General features: G+C 44.0%; 2 protein-coding genes across 9 annotated transcripts in view; one reads left to right on the top strand and one right to left on the bottom strand.

Annotated features, from left to right (window-relative positions):
- LOC135400366 (tafazzin-like) overlaps positions 1-12,749 on the top strand; it is a 29,251-nt gene extending 16,502 nt beyond the window's left edge. For both annotated transcript variants that reach the window (XM_064632211.1, XM_064632210.1), the window contains 3 exons: positions 2,096-2,148; positions 5,327-5,404; positions 8,061-12,749. In XM_064632211.1, the coding sequence (XP_064488281.1) occupies positions 2,096-2,148; positions 5,327-5,404; positions 8,061-8,162 (233 nt within the window). In that variant the 3' untranslated portion in view covers positions 8,163-12,749. The remainder of the gene's footprint in view (positions 1-2,095; positions 2,149-5,326; positions 5,405-8,060) is intronic.
- LOC135400364 (GRAM domain-containing protein 4-like) overlaps positions 12,670-15,040 on the bottom strand; it is a 37,549-nt gene continuing 35,178 nt past the window's right edge. For all 7 annotated transcript variants that reach the window (XM_064632207.1, XM_064632204.1, XM_064632209.1 and 4 more), the window contains exons 18-19: positions 13,967-14,032; positions 12,670-13,310 (exon numbers count right to left, since the gene is read on the bottom strand). In XM_064632207.1, coding sequence (XP_064488277.1) covers positions 13,194-13,310; positions 13,967-14,032 — 183 coding nt within the window. In that variant the 3' untranslated portion in view covers positions 12,670-13,193. The remainder of the gene's footprint in view (positions 13,311-13,966; positions 14,033-15,040) is intronic.

Raw genomic sequence — 15,040 nt, 5'->3', positions numbered from 1 at the left:
TCACGAAAAATGAGCCTAAGTTTAAGCAAGAACGGTTCACCGCACACCAAAACGACGGACCTCATGGTGTTACCATTGGTATGAGGACACTCAAACTATTTTTGTTTTGTAATTAATTAGTGAAATTAATTCAGTTTTTTAATTATAAGGATTAGTGCCAAAATGTCAATGAGATAGTTGTAGCGTGAGGATACAACAATGCGGGACCCGTTGATTGCAACTTTGTACCCCTAACGGATCCTTTTTTCCCCTGTTCCAAAGATGAACTTTCGGGTTTGCAAAGAATTGACGCGACAGGTCGTGTTGCACAGCCTGTTGCACTTTTTGTCTACAGATTCAGGTCTACAGGTTCCAAGTTAGCTGCAATCATTCGCGATTTCTTGAATTTGCACAACGGCGAATCGCAGTAGGAAACGAATCCTGACTGTATATATGTCCACGTAGAGAAGGAGGGTGAGGAGGCAGTAAGCAGGCCTTCTGTGTCTAGGTGGCGTTACTCGTTCTCAGTCGTACATTTGACAATAATAACATACCTGCCAGCTCTCCCGGATTATCCGGGAGGCTTCAGAATTTCGTTCAGTCTTCCGATTGTACGGAACGGACACGCCCTCCAATCTCCCTCAAAATTGGGGCCTTGGGCTTTTCTTCTTCATTTTCCTTTAAAAGCTTCGCGAACACATTCCTGAAGAATTAGACATCCCGTAACACATGTTTTGCGGCATGACCTTCAGTGGCTGGAGGTCGCGCAAGATCATTCGAGAAGATGCGCTATCGTCCTATCGTCAGTCCAGTTGTGTACAGCAGTTTCGTCTCCTCCGATGGCGCTCTCCAGAAAGAAGAAATACCTGCAGATGTTCCTCATACGTGCCAAGTGCCTTTTCACGGGTTTCCTTTTTGAGCACAGCCAGCCGCGGAGCGTAAGTGACCACATGTGACCGCGGTAGAGATGAGTGCAGGTAGGAAAATTCGTACCTGCAACTGCACCGCACCCACGGGGGCACGACCCGCACTCCAGCAATGTCCCTGGCTCAACCCGCACCCACACATCCCAATGGGTATCCGCATACCCGCCAATATGCCCGCAGCCCAATGCGTACGCATGTTTCAATTATGCCACATGATTGTCACAGCACGAAATTATTTATTGAGGGGGAGGGGTACAATGTCCGTCAGAGAGCCACTTTTCCAACGCATATGCTGTGGCGACTGCTGACGTGATTGCCAGCTTACTGATGCGAAACGTACCAATCGTGGTGTCGAAAGATAGCCAAAATGAACCCTATGTGGCAAACAACAACAACCTTATCATGAGATGATGAATTGGACACAGAACGTCTTGGAAAGTATTTTGGGCCAAATGTTCGCAATGAATCGGGTCATACATCAAAATCCGACGGGTTGGCTTTGCGCCTGTGGGTATTGCGGGTATACCCGCGTGGTCCGCGGACGCAGTGTGGGTCTACCCGCAACCCGCGATGACACGGAAATGTGCACCTGCGAAGAACAAACTTGTGCGGGTATCCGCAGGTATACCTGCACCACACTCATCTTTAGAGTGTTGTTCGGAGTGATGTTCCTAAAATGTGACGAAGCGAAGTGCCGCTGGTGTGGATGGACGAAGACCACTGCCGTCATCGGTGACATGGCTGCGGCCTCGCAAAATGCAATGCTGGAGAGCCTGAGAGGACGCGTCTTCGTAATTGTGGTTGATGGCAGGAACGACAGGGCGTCGCAGTCCCACCCAATAGTGGCCACTAATAACGTAGAGGAATGGCAATACAGTGGCAGTGCTATTTCGGGTGCACAAATTAGTGCCCCCCCGGCAAGCACACAGCATATAATGGCACATAACGGCAAGCACACCTCGGATTTTGTTGTCAGTTGGATATTTCTGCATTCGGATAATTAGGACATTTCATGGATCCTGTGCGGTTTGAATAAACAACAACTTCTTTTTTATGATGATGAATGGGGAGTTTCATCGCCAGCACCCCTGAACTGCATTTCTGTAATGGTAAAACCAAGAGGGAAAGGCAGTCATAAAAACAGCGTAGGTAGGAGTCGTGCTCTAATATATGGCATTTACATATTTCAGGAATGAATGATGTCTTGCCAAACAAGGAGCCATATGTTCCACAGTGGGGTCAGGTAAGGTGTCTCTTATCACTCGCACCTTGTTTGCATTCAGGTACAGCGTGCATCACAATGGTGTACAGTTGAACCTCTATATAACGAATTTGTAAATGCTGACTCTTTGTTTCGTTAAATCGAGATATTCGTTAAATGGAACACGCCAAGTTAAACGAAGATGGCCGCCACACTACCAGCGCCGCGCGTTCCGCAAAACGTCATTTGTCATGAAACAGGTACTAAGGTAAGAAGGGCACAAAATATCAAGCTTTATTCATTACATAATGCTAGGTAACACGTAATTTGTGCACAGTGTCGCTCTGAGCGTTCATTACCTTCGTAACTCCGGATGAACCTCGACTGCTTTTTCCTACGCGCTCGCGTATCGAAGTTTCTTTGGTTCATTTTCACTCATGACGTCCGGAAAGAACAATAGTACGCCGCAGAAAAGAACGAGAAATGGGTACATGTCGCGTAGACGCCTGCTCCGATGGAACCTTGAACGGCAGCGGCATCATGCCCATTTTACCACCGTCAGCATTAGCGGCGCGAACAAAAAAAAAGTAATGAAAAGGCACAAAACCACAACGTACTGTCGTCGTCACCAACACAAGCAGATAAGACTTCGCGAGGCGTGAGCAAAAAATGTCAGCAATGCGTGTTTTCTTGTCCGAAAACGGGTGCGAAGAGAGCCTCGCGCCGGCGCGACGCACCGTCGCGGCGCACAGCATCGGCGCACCGATTACCGGCTGAGGCGAAGCACACGTCGGCACGTTCGCGCCCCCAGCACGTGACAACCGAAGTAACCAACGAAAACTCGCGTAAAACCAACGGAGAAGGAAAGTTTCTCCTCCTTTTCTTTGTGGTTAAGGGGTAAAGACACCCGCAGGAGAGCCCGGGGACTTCGTTAAATAGAGGTGACCAAACGAACGTATTTCATTAAATCGAGCTCAAAAATACATTGGCGTCTATGGGGACGCGCTCGTGCAACGGAAATTTTTCGTTAAACGGAGGATTTTGTTAAATGGACGTTCGTTATTGAGAGGTTCAACTGTAGTTGGTTGTATTGGGTACTGCTCTTGTGGACATCTTCTACCATAGTCCAATATACACGGTGTTTCACAAAAAATGTGCCAAATTTTCAAATAGAATGGTTCATCGCATACCAAAAAGACTAACTGCGTAGTATTACTAGAGTGGTGTCAGGATACTGAAATGACGTTTTGTTTTGTGATTAATTAATTAGTGGAATTAATTAGCCAGTTTTTTTAATTATTTAGGGCTAGAGCCAAAATGCCAATGAGAAAGTTGTAGCGGCTGATGCAGCGACACGAATCCCGTTGATTGCAACTTTTTACCCCTAATGGATCCTTTTTTTCCTGGCTCCAAAGACTAACTTTCGCGTTTGCAAAACATTGAGGCGGGATCTGTCGTGGACGTGCCAGGAGTCAATGTCAAGCCAAAATGTCAGTGAGAACTGTCACTAGCCAGGACGTTCGCGAGCCCTGTGATCCGGCACTCCTTGTGCATCTGCGAGGGGTCCCGCATCGAGTTTTTGCAAACCCGAAAGTTAGTCTTTGGAACCGGGAAAAAAATGATCCATTAGAGGCACAAAGTTGCAATCAACGGGTTTTGTGTCGTTGTATCTTCCTGCTACAGCTTTCTCAGACATTTTTCCTCTAATCCTTATAATACAAAAACTAATTAATTTCACTAACGACTAATTAATTAATTAACTAGAAAACAAAAATAGTTTGAGTATCCTCACGCCACTGGTAACACTATACAGTCAGAGTTTTTGGTGTGTGATGAATAAGGCCCCTGGTTTGCTGCTGCGGCAAATTCAAAATTCTGCGGCACCGACTTGTAAATTCTGTGATGGGAGACACTTTATTTTCTTGGATAATGTGGGAACAAAAAATATTTTATAAAATTACACATTCGAAGCACTGTTGTGGCTCAGCATTACATACATTATATCTTGTGTTCTCTTCTGACAAAGAATGCCGTCTGTCGCCTGCAATCATTTTATACTTGCTGAAAGATCTTCGGCATCTACAGAGTTTATAGGAACTTTATAGGGAGATTATAGGAAGGAGCTTACAATACATGCTCTGTGGAAGTTACATCTTTAGGACATCCTTTTCATTTCTGGGCTGTAGGCATTATTTAAGAGTCAAATCAAAATCCCCCACTGCCACTGCTAAACTGCACACAGGAGGGACGCCGTCCCTTCCTTAGGTGCTGTATGCACAATAAACTTGGGCTAACGTCACCTTAAGCTAAACTACAATCTGTCTCTGTTGGTCCTGCAGCATGGGCAATTTCGTGAAGCAGGCTTCACCTTATGCAGGAAAGCGTCAGGTGAAGCCCACCTTCGGGAGGTGTCGTTCATATTCTGCGAATAGTGGGATATTCGGAAATCCGAATATTGAGTACTATTCGATCCGCGAATGAAATACTTCGAGTGATTGATATTTGATTTGAATTCGAGAGCTCGAATATCCGCACACCCCTAAAAGTAAGGGATTCCGTGAAATTGTGTGCCAAACGAAGGATTCCGCGATGAATTCGGGATTCCGCGATATTTGGCGGAATCGTGGAAAACCCGGGGCCTTAGTGATGAACCATTCTATTTTTGAACTTCTGCTCATTTTTCATGAAACACCCTGTATAGACCCTGGAAATCCCCGTGCTCTTCGCGCACATGTTGCATCTTGAATGCTTGCTTAATGGTCCTTCACGTTTTGTTTTCGCTGACCTTGAACGTCCTGGACAGTGGGCTGAGAGGGGAGAAATCGAAACAATTTGGAGACTTTCTCCTCTCCGATAACGCAAGTTCCCACAGTTCAAAGCGGCACTAAGCACTCTGGGATTTTCGGAAGTTGTCTATTGCTGATTATTGCTACGCCCCCTACTTATGACTGAAGCATTTTGGTCTATCTCTGATAACATTGTTGCACTTACTGTATTTACAGTGCATAACGTGCACCCCAAAACATTTTCGAGAATTTAAGGGGCGAGGGGGTAAAAACTGGTTTTACGGGGGTCTAACCCTAGAACACAAGGCTCTGAACGTGCTGGTGTTGGGTGAGCCCGCTCTTGTTTGCGTGGGTTCTCTCTGTCGCACATTGAGGTGGAAAATAAGGTTACCCGGGTATGTTTTTGTTGAGTGAGAACCTTGATCCCATTTCAGCTGGTCACAGTGATGGTGGGAAAGCCCATAGACTTCTCTCACGTACGCCTAAAGATGAATGCTGAAAACAAGAGTGCGGTAAGTGTCTGTACCATCAATAATAAGTGTTTAGGGCTCTATTGGGTCATCGTCAGCAGTGCGCAGGTTGGCAACGCTTGAGTGAGCGGCGTCCGACGGTCCCGTAGAACGGGATGTCCTCCTGTCAGGGTGAGAGCCTCACCACCGAAAGGTGTTGAAGGTTCAGAGCAGTGGTCACAGACACATGCTGAAGCTGACCTTAACAGCTTTCTACTTTCTACTTGCGCTGGTAGCGGTGTCCTATGTCCTGTGCTACGAGATTGTGGTCAGCCATGTGGCTGCTACATCAAAGGGATAGTGTAACAGAGCTTCTTTCAAGTCAAGGTAGATTTTTGAAGTACAAAGCCGCTTTCAAGGAGCAGCTCGAATAGGGGGTTGAGTGGAGTATCACGAGTGGTGTAGTCTATTGCATTCTTTGGGAATGCAGTAGAGAGTACATAGGCTAAACAGCGAGGTGTCTAAATTTTAGGTTAAAAGAACACAAGAACTCTCAAAGTAGTGGTTATAGCTGGCTAGCAGAACATCTGAAGTTGTGCCAGGACTGCTTTGCAAAGTTTAAAGACCAAAAATCCTGTTTAGGGCAGCAGGAGCACTTCTTTATCAAGAAGCTCTCCAAATGAAGAAGTCGGGAGACAGATGCATAAGCGCGCCCTCAGTGATGTCATCACAAAGACAGAGGACTTCTTAGTAGAGGGGTAGATATAATTCTTGCCAGCCCTTTCTAGAAGTCTATGATGGGACAGATTCTTATCAACGGTCGGTAGTAAGAAGAAAAGAAAAAAAATATTCTAGCAAGTGTTAGGGGTTATAGGATGATAAAATAATCAACCAATCAAAGTGAAGGTGTCGCTTGGACCATGTTTTACAAGATGCTGTCTGTACAGTAAAGATTGTTTGTCTGTTCAGTGCCCTGTGTTGTGTTTGTCCTTTCGTGTTTCCCTAGCACTGACAGTTTTTGTTGGTTTTAGTCTGTGAACAAACATGCTGGCCAGTGGCGGATCCAGACCCCCGGTTTGGGTGGGTTGGGGGCGGTCTCTTTATCGAAGCACGTAACTGAGGAGGGGAGAGGGGGAACTAAACTGTAGCCCTGTGTTTTGAGGGGGAGGCGAACTCCTCCTGGATCTGCCACTGATTCTGGCCTCCTACCGGAGTGTTACCTGCCACTATGAATAAATGGGTAGCTCAGCCCTGCCACTTTGTTCTGGTGAACACAACTGGTTCTGAAATTTTGGAAATTCTCAATAAGGTTTTATGCTGTTGTGCCCTTTTAGTAATAAACATGACTGTTCCTGGCCTTTGGACTACTATATTCTTAGATACGTATGCCAATTCCTTGTGTGGTAAGGAAATAGGTGTGTTGACACCTCGCCATATGAAAATCTGGCAAAATATGCACTATATATATGCATTTTCTTGTAAAATATGTGATAATGTGTCAAGCATGGATGCACATACATAATAGCACTCTTCTAATTGATCCCGGGGGTGCAATAAGGGGATAAGTCGCGAAATCCCAAACCGAGAAGACTTCAAACGAATATTTGGTAAAGTAATTGCAACTGGGTTTACTCGAATAATGCAAATGCAAAATTCCTGACATGTATGTATGTGTCTACTCTACATGCATGTCCTATTAGCATAGTTTTGGGGGGTGTGATTTAGCAGAAGCTGAACAAAATCCAGGGACATAACTTATCCCTTTTTCCGACATAACACTGCATGCACAGGGTTCTGATGCGGAAAGAAAACAATTCTCACGTCAGACTTTGGTGGCTGAGCAGTGATAATGCCAGGTAGGATGAAGTGACCCGTGTGGTAGTGGAGTACTGTAGTGGAGCATGATGGGGCCGATTGCGGTGCTAAACGAGCACACACTTCAAAATGACGTCCTAAGATGACCAGCACAGTACGACTTATTAGCATAGTGCATGTGTTTTTCCCGTTACAATGCTCAGTAAGCACCGCTGACACGGTCATGTGAGGTAGGAAGAACATGTTTTTCGAGTGAAAGCAGAAGCTCATTTCATTTCCGCAACGTAGCAGAATTTAAGCTACACCATTTGTATGCGTGCGTAGAAAAGGGGCCTGATCTGATTGCCCATCCCATTGACACACTTGCATTTCCCGTTTCTTGCCCTCACGCACGTCAATGAATTGTAGTACGGTCCTAAATTTTCTTTGGCAGGTACATACTGGTATGAAGATGTCATAGCAACAAAAAAACTAAAAAGGGGATAAGTCGACTTACCCTATTGTTGACATCCACGGGTTCAGTTGGCCTCAAGTCAAGACCAAAAGTGTTTTTTTCATCGTCCAGATACGAAACCATATCTAGAAAAGGAAAAAACAAGCTTGCATTTGTATGAAAATCTGCACTTTACTGATAAGTTTTGATATCTGTGGTGCCAATTTTATACGGATCTACCTTTGCCGTAAAACTTGGAATATGGTTCACAGTGAAGCAGATATCTGTGGCTTATATTTATCCAGCACAACATGGGGCAAAGTATCATAACCCATTTAACTTGTCGGATGTGGCGCCTATCATTGCACGCTGCTCTATCCTAGAGCCAGTTGGTTCAATATATCGGCAAACTTTTGTTTCATACATGCAGAGAAGTGTCTAATGGGGGAGAAAAATTACTCTCTTGTGCAGATGGAGCAACGCAAGGCTTTCACAGACACCATCCAGGAAGAATTTGTTCACCTCAAAGGTCAAGCAGAAGCACTGCACCAACTTAGTGTTCCATCTTCTTAGTGGTTTAGCACGAAAAAGGAATTCCCCGAAGCATTTTGTGAGCAAGGGAACTCAGCAGGTGATATGGACAGATAGCATGTCATTCCTAGTACTTCACAATGACCGTCCTCATCTTTGGAAAGGTTGATACATATATCATGTGCGGTGTCATGTGTTTACATGGCACTCTGTATAGTGCTGCGAGAAAGGACACCGAGAGAACTGATTTTAACGTCTGTGTCCCAGTTTGTCCCTGGGTTTCTTTTTTTTTTTTGGTAGCATGATTGTCACTTCTCTTTTGGTGCTTGCAAGAGTACTTGTGTTTCAACAAGCATGTGAAACCAACGGCTATTGAACATGTGTGTAGCGCCACCAAGCGCGTAATATGTCAACTACCCAAAGAGCATTGGATCCGATGCTCTTTGGGTAGTTGACACGTTGCACGCTAGGTGGCGCTACACACATATTCACTGACCATTGCCTTCAATGATCAATTAAGTCTGCCCATGTAACAGGGATCTTACTGCCCTCTGGAGAACAGTGGGTCCATTGGAGTTGATGCACTTGGGAACGTGTTGAGAGATCGTTGCAGCATTTTGCACTCATGTTCACACAAGGTCAGTCACGCAGTTTAGTATCCACGTTAGTAAACACATTCATAACTAGGACCTAACCTTTTCGGGTTATACTTTTTTGACTGTTTTTTGACTGTTTATATTTTTCAGGAATGTTGGGGTGGTAAATATCGCTTTATATTTTGTTTCGATGGTTTGGGTGTGCTCGGGTTTAACTGAACCTGATTCAACCCAATTTTAGTGTAATCGGATTGAATCAGGTGTAAATCTTCGGCTTACTCAGCATAATGGATATGACAGACACAGAGTATCAATATTTAGTCCATGCATCTAAGAGGCAGCAGGGTCTCTGTTTTGACAGTTTGTATGAGCACATTTATGCATTTACAACACAATTTCCAAACTTCTGTGTTGGTGTTGATGACTTCGGCTTCCCCTGGTCCAGTAGTTTTTGGGGAAATATCGAGTTAAACCCTACTTTTGCTGCTTTGAATTTGGGGATATCGGGTGTAATCTGGTATAACCCTAAAATGTCAGGTCCTATTCATAACATAGTAAAAACATGTTAGGCTGTACTTAAAACGTGGATCGTCTGTCCAAAAATGGCTGCTGCTGCCAGAGGTGGTTCTTATCCTTGTACCTTGCCTGTCGCGACTCTTGTGTATGCAGGGTCTCCAAGCCTGCCACATTAGGGGCAGGCGTTTGCCCTCTATGGTCGTGGCTGTAAAATGTTGCAAAAGGTTCCTGTGCCTGTTATTGCATAGATATTTTATAATGTGTTTTCAGACAAATGTTCCTGCTTTTTAGTGACAAGAATGCACGTGACCTTGTGGCATCCTTGTTTGTGCTGGTACAGGACCTCGTTTAAAGCACCTTGCCAAGACGTGTTTTTAGTAGAGAATCAAGTTTCGAAGCAGCGTGTGTGGTGCACACATTTTTATGCTTACTTTATCATTTACATCATCTCATTTTGCATTGCCCATCTTCATTCTTGTTGGTGTAGGGTAAGGTATGATAACTTTCACCTTTTGTCTGTGTTCAGAGGGTGCCCCATGAGATGTGTCTTTGGTACACTCATAAGATTGAGAAATTAGTTGCAAGACTCAACGCTCTACTCAAGTAATGCATGTAATAAGTAGGGCTCTTCGTTTTAGGGTTAAACCTGACTTTTCATGTTAGTTCCCCCCCTCCCCCCCGAACAGATTGCCGAGAATTTGGGTAAAACCCGATATCTACCCGAAATCCTTGCGGTCCTTCAAGTTGTCGTTCTCAGTAAACCGTCGGGCAAAGTGAATCATAATATCAGCAAAGAGAGCTACTTTGTGACAACGCATTTTTCCTCCTTTTATGATTCTCTCCTGCAGGAGTCAAGGACGAGCTCTTCTGGAGCTCGGGCAAGTGTTTGTCAGTGGTAATTCACTGCTTAGTTCTGAGCGCATTTATATAAGGAGTCTTGTTCCTCGTCCCAGTGTCACAGCAGTGGCTCGTTTCATATGCCTTTCGTTTCGTTTCACCCGAAAATTCCCTGGTGGCATATCAAACAGAGATCAAAGTGTGCGATTTCTCCCCGAATTCTTCTGCGTAAATAGCACCCGGTCTTTCCGTCCCGAATTTGAAAAATCATAAAACCCGAAAATGAAGAACCCTAGTAATAAGTGATCGAAAATGAACTTTGCTCCGAGCACTGCATTGACACATTTCCACCTGAAGTGTGCTTTTGAGCTTCTGTTAGGAACGCAGCGGCAGGACAATAGTTCTGTTAGACTCGAAGCTGGGTGTCAGTGGAAAATCTATGCTAGTATTATTGTTAATCAGGATTTCAAAAAGCAATTGCCTCCATGAAACACATCTTGCTTTGTTAACTACAGGCATTCTACACTGTCTTTGCATGCATCTAGATTAACACGCAAATCTCAATTAGTGCACTTAGGCCGGACATGTGATGTCACCTTCAAGTTGTTCACATTCTGCATGTCATTGGATTTTCATTGGATTTTGGATTTTCAGGAACATCTTATAGGGCTGTGTTAATACATAGTCCATTCTTTTGCATGGAATGCGCACTGAGTAGTGGTAGTTGACAAGTCAAATAGAAACCGCATTGGGTGCTAAGATGTCTTTTTCCGTCTTCATCTTTTATCTTCATGAACAGAGGCAGTACAATTATTGAAAGGAACTACCTTAAACACTCTGAGGATATCTTTTTGTGAGGGTAATTTTATGCCTTGACTGTATTCCACTCTAAAAGCCCACATAAAATTTAACGCACATTTTTACGTACAATAATTAAAAACTGTCCGTTCTTGTGTGGCCCTCCCTACAATTCATGCGTGTTTCTGTTTAATGTGTTAGTTTTCAGATTGAGAGTGATCTTCAGAGCATACTGGTTTTCATGGAACATGATGATGGAATGATGATGATGCATCGTTTACGTTCATCATGTAATGGCAGCTCTGCATGATTATGGCAGTGTGCATATTTCTCCTGGTGCCAGTCTCACCGAATATGAAGTTGACTAGAAGTGTTTGAAGAGGCAGCCTGGATGTTTTTAACACTACTGTACAATTCAACCTTTGAATTGAATGTGTCAGTGTTTGACTTGATGTTAGAATTACATATCTTCCACAGCCCTAGCACAGTTCCTGGTGTAGCACTGAAATGCGCCACCAGCACATATTGGGGAGTACTTTTGTTTTACATTGTTTTATTTTTATTTCATTGAAGTTTGACATTGACAGCTTTATTGAAACAACGGTTTGCAACCGAACTAAAAGTGAGAGGCTATTTTCGTGTGGTTTCTTATGGTGATCCGTACCACCATTCACGATATGGTGAAAAAATACGCACCTAGTTATTCCGAATTCAACTTTTGTAGGCTCCAGTACCATTGCTTTTGACATCCCTGTAAACTGAAATTGCAGTGTGCAACCGAGTGTTGTGTGGCTTGTGTTGTGCCTTTGTCTGGCATTGTCTGGCAAACATTTTCTCGCTTTTCCTCTGCAAAGCATCAAAGTCACCAGTTCGCACGCCCAATCTTGCATAGCCGTTAAAGTGAAACCAAATATGCATGTGCGGTTTGATTTTTTTTAAAGAGATGGGACGAATGGCGAATTTTCCGAATCCGAATCCGAATCCAAGGAAGGTTCTGCGAATCCACGAATCTTTCAAATCGGGGGAATCTTTCGAAAAAGACAGGGGGAAAAAAGCACTTCTACTGAAAAGTGTTTTGAAGCAGAATTTGATATTTTTGTTAACAAAAAAGAGAAAAAAATTACATCTTAGTTCACTTTCACGAGCAAATGTACCCATATAGTGCTTCTTCTTAAAGGAAGTTTATTTAACACGTTGTTCGTCAAAGAGAGGAAATACATAAACTGATTTTGGAGCGCCCCGGGCCCGCCAGCCACTCAGGTTTCGGTGGGCTCCAGAGGCGCCAATTAAAAAAACAAAAAACAAAACGGGATTGGTGGATTAGAAATATTTGATTCCCCGTTTTGGGCACTGGGATTTGGATTCCCGAATCTCGAATCCCTGCCTGCTTAGCATTCGAGGATTCGCAGATTTGATTAGCCCATCCCTAATTTTTTTTTTATACCTTGAAAGCTAGGAGCCCATATTTAATAAATTTTTGTTTGTGGCATCAATTCTCAATCAAAAACGACTGCCGTCGTCAACTCTGGACTGTCCTTTCAATCATGGTCCTCCCTGGTACTGGTTTCCTCCCTAATCTAAGTTTGTTATTGTCAAGTGTAGAACTTTCAAAAGAGAGGAGTGTTTTATATCTTACCATTGTTGACTGTTATTATTTGAGCTAGGCTCTTCTACCAAAGCAGTCTTGTATCTGTCAATATTATTAAAGAATCATGGAGACTAGTTCCCCCCTCCGATAGGTACGCTGTCGGACGTGCACGTAGTGCTCAGTGTCAGTACATTTAGTGAGACATGTCATGTGACATTGTTGTACAAGTTTATTGTTGCATAAATTATTGTACAATCAAAAGCACTTTAATAAATCTAAGTTGTTGTTTCACAGCTTGCTTTGTGCTTCGAGACATTCTTTCAACTGTACAGCCGTCGGTGTTTCTCTGGGATGAGTGGTAAGCCCCACAACTTCCATGTCAGACACACGAAGCAAACTCCCATTTCTGACATGTAATTGTGGAGCATCACATACAACCCTTTCACGCTGGAGTACCTCTAGTAGCTTTTGTGCTGGGCAAAAGGTACAGAGGAGCGTGACCTGAGAAATACGGCAAGTAGGGTACGGTAGTACCGTTGCTGACCTAGGTCGCGCCGGGATAAACTTGGCATGGTTACTTGAGCTATATACAATGAGCTATTTACAGTGACTAGAGACTACTGAGTATATGTACAAATGAACAGCTGAGTGACGTTAGTGGTGGAGCCGTACAACGATGCTCCCGATGATGCTGATGGTTCTGTACACATGGAGACGTGACGTTATGATGTGGAGATCTTAGCTGGAAAATGACCCTTCAGCGTTCTTGGCCCAAGAGTAACCGGCCTGAAGGCCTTGTTCTACTAGGCTCGCGAAGGTGTCGTCCCTGCTGCTGATGGCTCCAAAGGTGTACACCTGCACAAAGAGTACCAAGGTCAATTAAGTCAATGTGAACAACGAGAATTATCAGCCAGTTAAGTCAACAGTGGATATCAATATTTTCAGCCAGTGTACGTAGCAGTGTATTTGCCTAGGTGACCTTTGGGTACAGATTTTTCATTTGACGAAAGTGGAAATTTTCGGCAAATTAATTGGAAGAACTAGGACAAGCTTTAGCTCCGGAAAATCGCAAACATTGTGCCAGTGACAGAGCCAGGACAGGTGTGGAATGCTCCATTTGGGGAGGAGAGACAAAACAGTTGCTTCAAGAGGTCAAAAATTTTTACCTAACAATTTGTGGGTTAGCATGGGGCAAAACAAGCAAACGGGACAGAAGAAAACAGGTACGTGAGGGAGAGCTCAGGAGGCTAATATTGGCGAGTTTTTCGGGATTTGTATTTTTGGTAGGTCAAAAATTAATGCTGCACTAACAAATTGGCGCCACAGTCTATAATTCACAGGTTGCCGATATCTTTGAGGTGCGCTTTGCTCCCACAGAAGATTGACGATATTCCATTGCGGGTGCCAACTGTACAACAACGCTGAGAGTAGGCACTTCGCCCATGCAAGTCGTGAGGCTAAATTTGCTATTTCTCAATTGAATTCGTCATTATTAGCGAGTGCATACTTACAGCATTGTTCCTCATCTTGACGATGAGAGACATTGTATCACCATGCAGCCACGAGTAGGGCTTTCCCTGCAAAATAAACGGGAGCACATGGATTAATGTGAAAGCCATCATTGCAGCACTATCCTCTTTATGTTACATGCTTCTTTATGATGCTTTGGCACATGTTAATTGCACCCCGCTTGCATTGCATCATGCATTGTCCAGATTCATACTATGTGAATTTCTTGAGCACTGTTTTGCCCTTTGGCATCAGTGAGACAAGACGGCCAGGTGCTAAGATGTTTTATACAAAATACGTAGTACTACAAGAACGTTGTTGTTATAGCATTATATAATGTGTGTTTTGTAATGTGTTATGCCACAGAACCCTGTATGTGCAAAAGGCTGTTGCATGAAGTATTTGAAATACAGACAAAACATTATGCGGGTAAATACGGTAATACATAATATACCCCGCCCACAACAATTGCCACTGGAGAGATTGATGTGCGTCGCCATAGAAACGAGGCTACGCTTTGCAACCTACGCTCTTCTCAATTTGATATTTTATGCTGTAGTATGCCTCAGCTCTTGTTCTGCCGAATTAAAAAATGCGCAAAGCTGTTGCTGAGTTGTTAGTGTCACAAAAAGGTGTACGCCTCCCATTTTCAACAAATCGGGGGAGGGGCGGGAAACGATGTCACTCGGGTTGGCTAGGAGCGTGCTATGTGGTGAAGTTCATTTTTAAGAGTGTAGGCTACGCGGTTTGCATTTGCGTGGGGGAGAGGGTAAAGTTCGGAGAAACCACGTGATAAAGTGTCTGCCCACTCATAACGCAGCAATAAACGGGTTGAAATATTCGTGGTCCGGTATACGCCAATACAGTCGAACTCCTTTACAACGAAACTCAGGGGACAGCAAAAAAAATTCGCAGTAAAGGTATTTTCGTTGAAAAGGATGTCCATTATTGGACCTATAGGGCTCCAGCGGGACCGCAAAAAAATTTGCTGTAGTGGTATTTTCGTTAAAAAGGTGTTCGCTATAAAGGAGTTTGACTGTAGAAGAAACCACATGTGCCTCACCATGGAATATTGA

Source organism: Ornithodoros turicata, chromosome 7 (assembly GCF_037126465.1).
Source record: "Ornithodoros turicata isolate Travis chromosome 7, ASM3712646v1, whole genome shotgun sequence".
NCBI classification, from domain to species: Eukaryota; Metazoa; Arthropoda; class Arachnida; order Ixodida; family Argasidae; genus Ornithodoros; species Ornithodoros turicata.
Note: the sequence above shows the minus strand (reverse complement) of the source record. Positions and strands in the feature narration are given on the sequence as shown.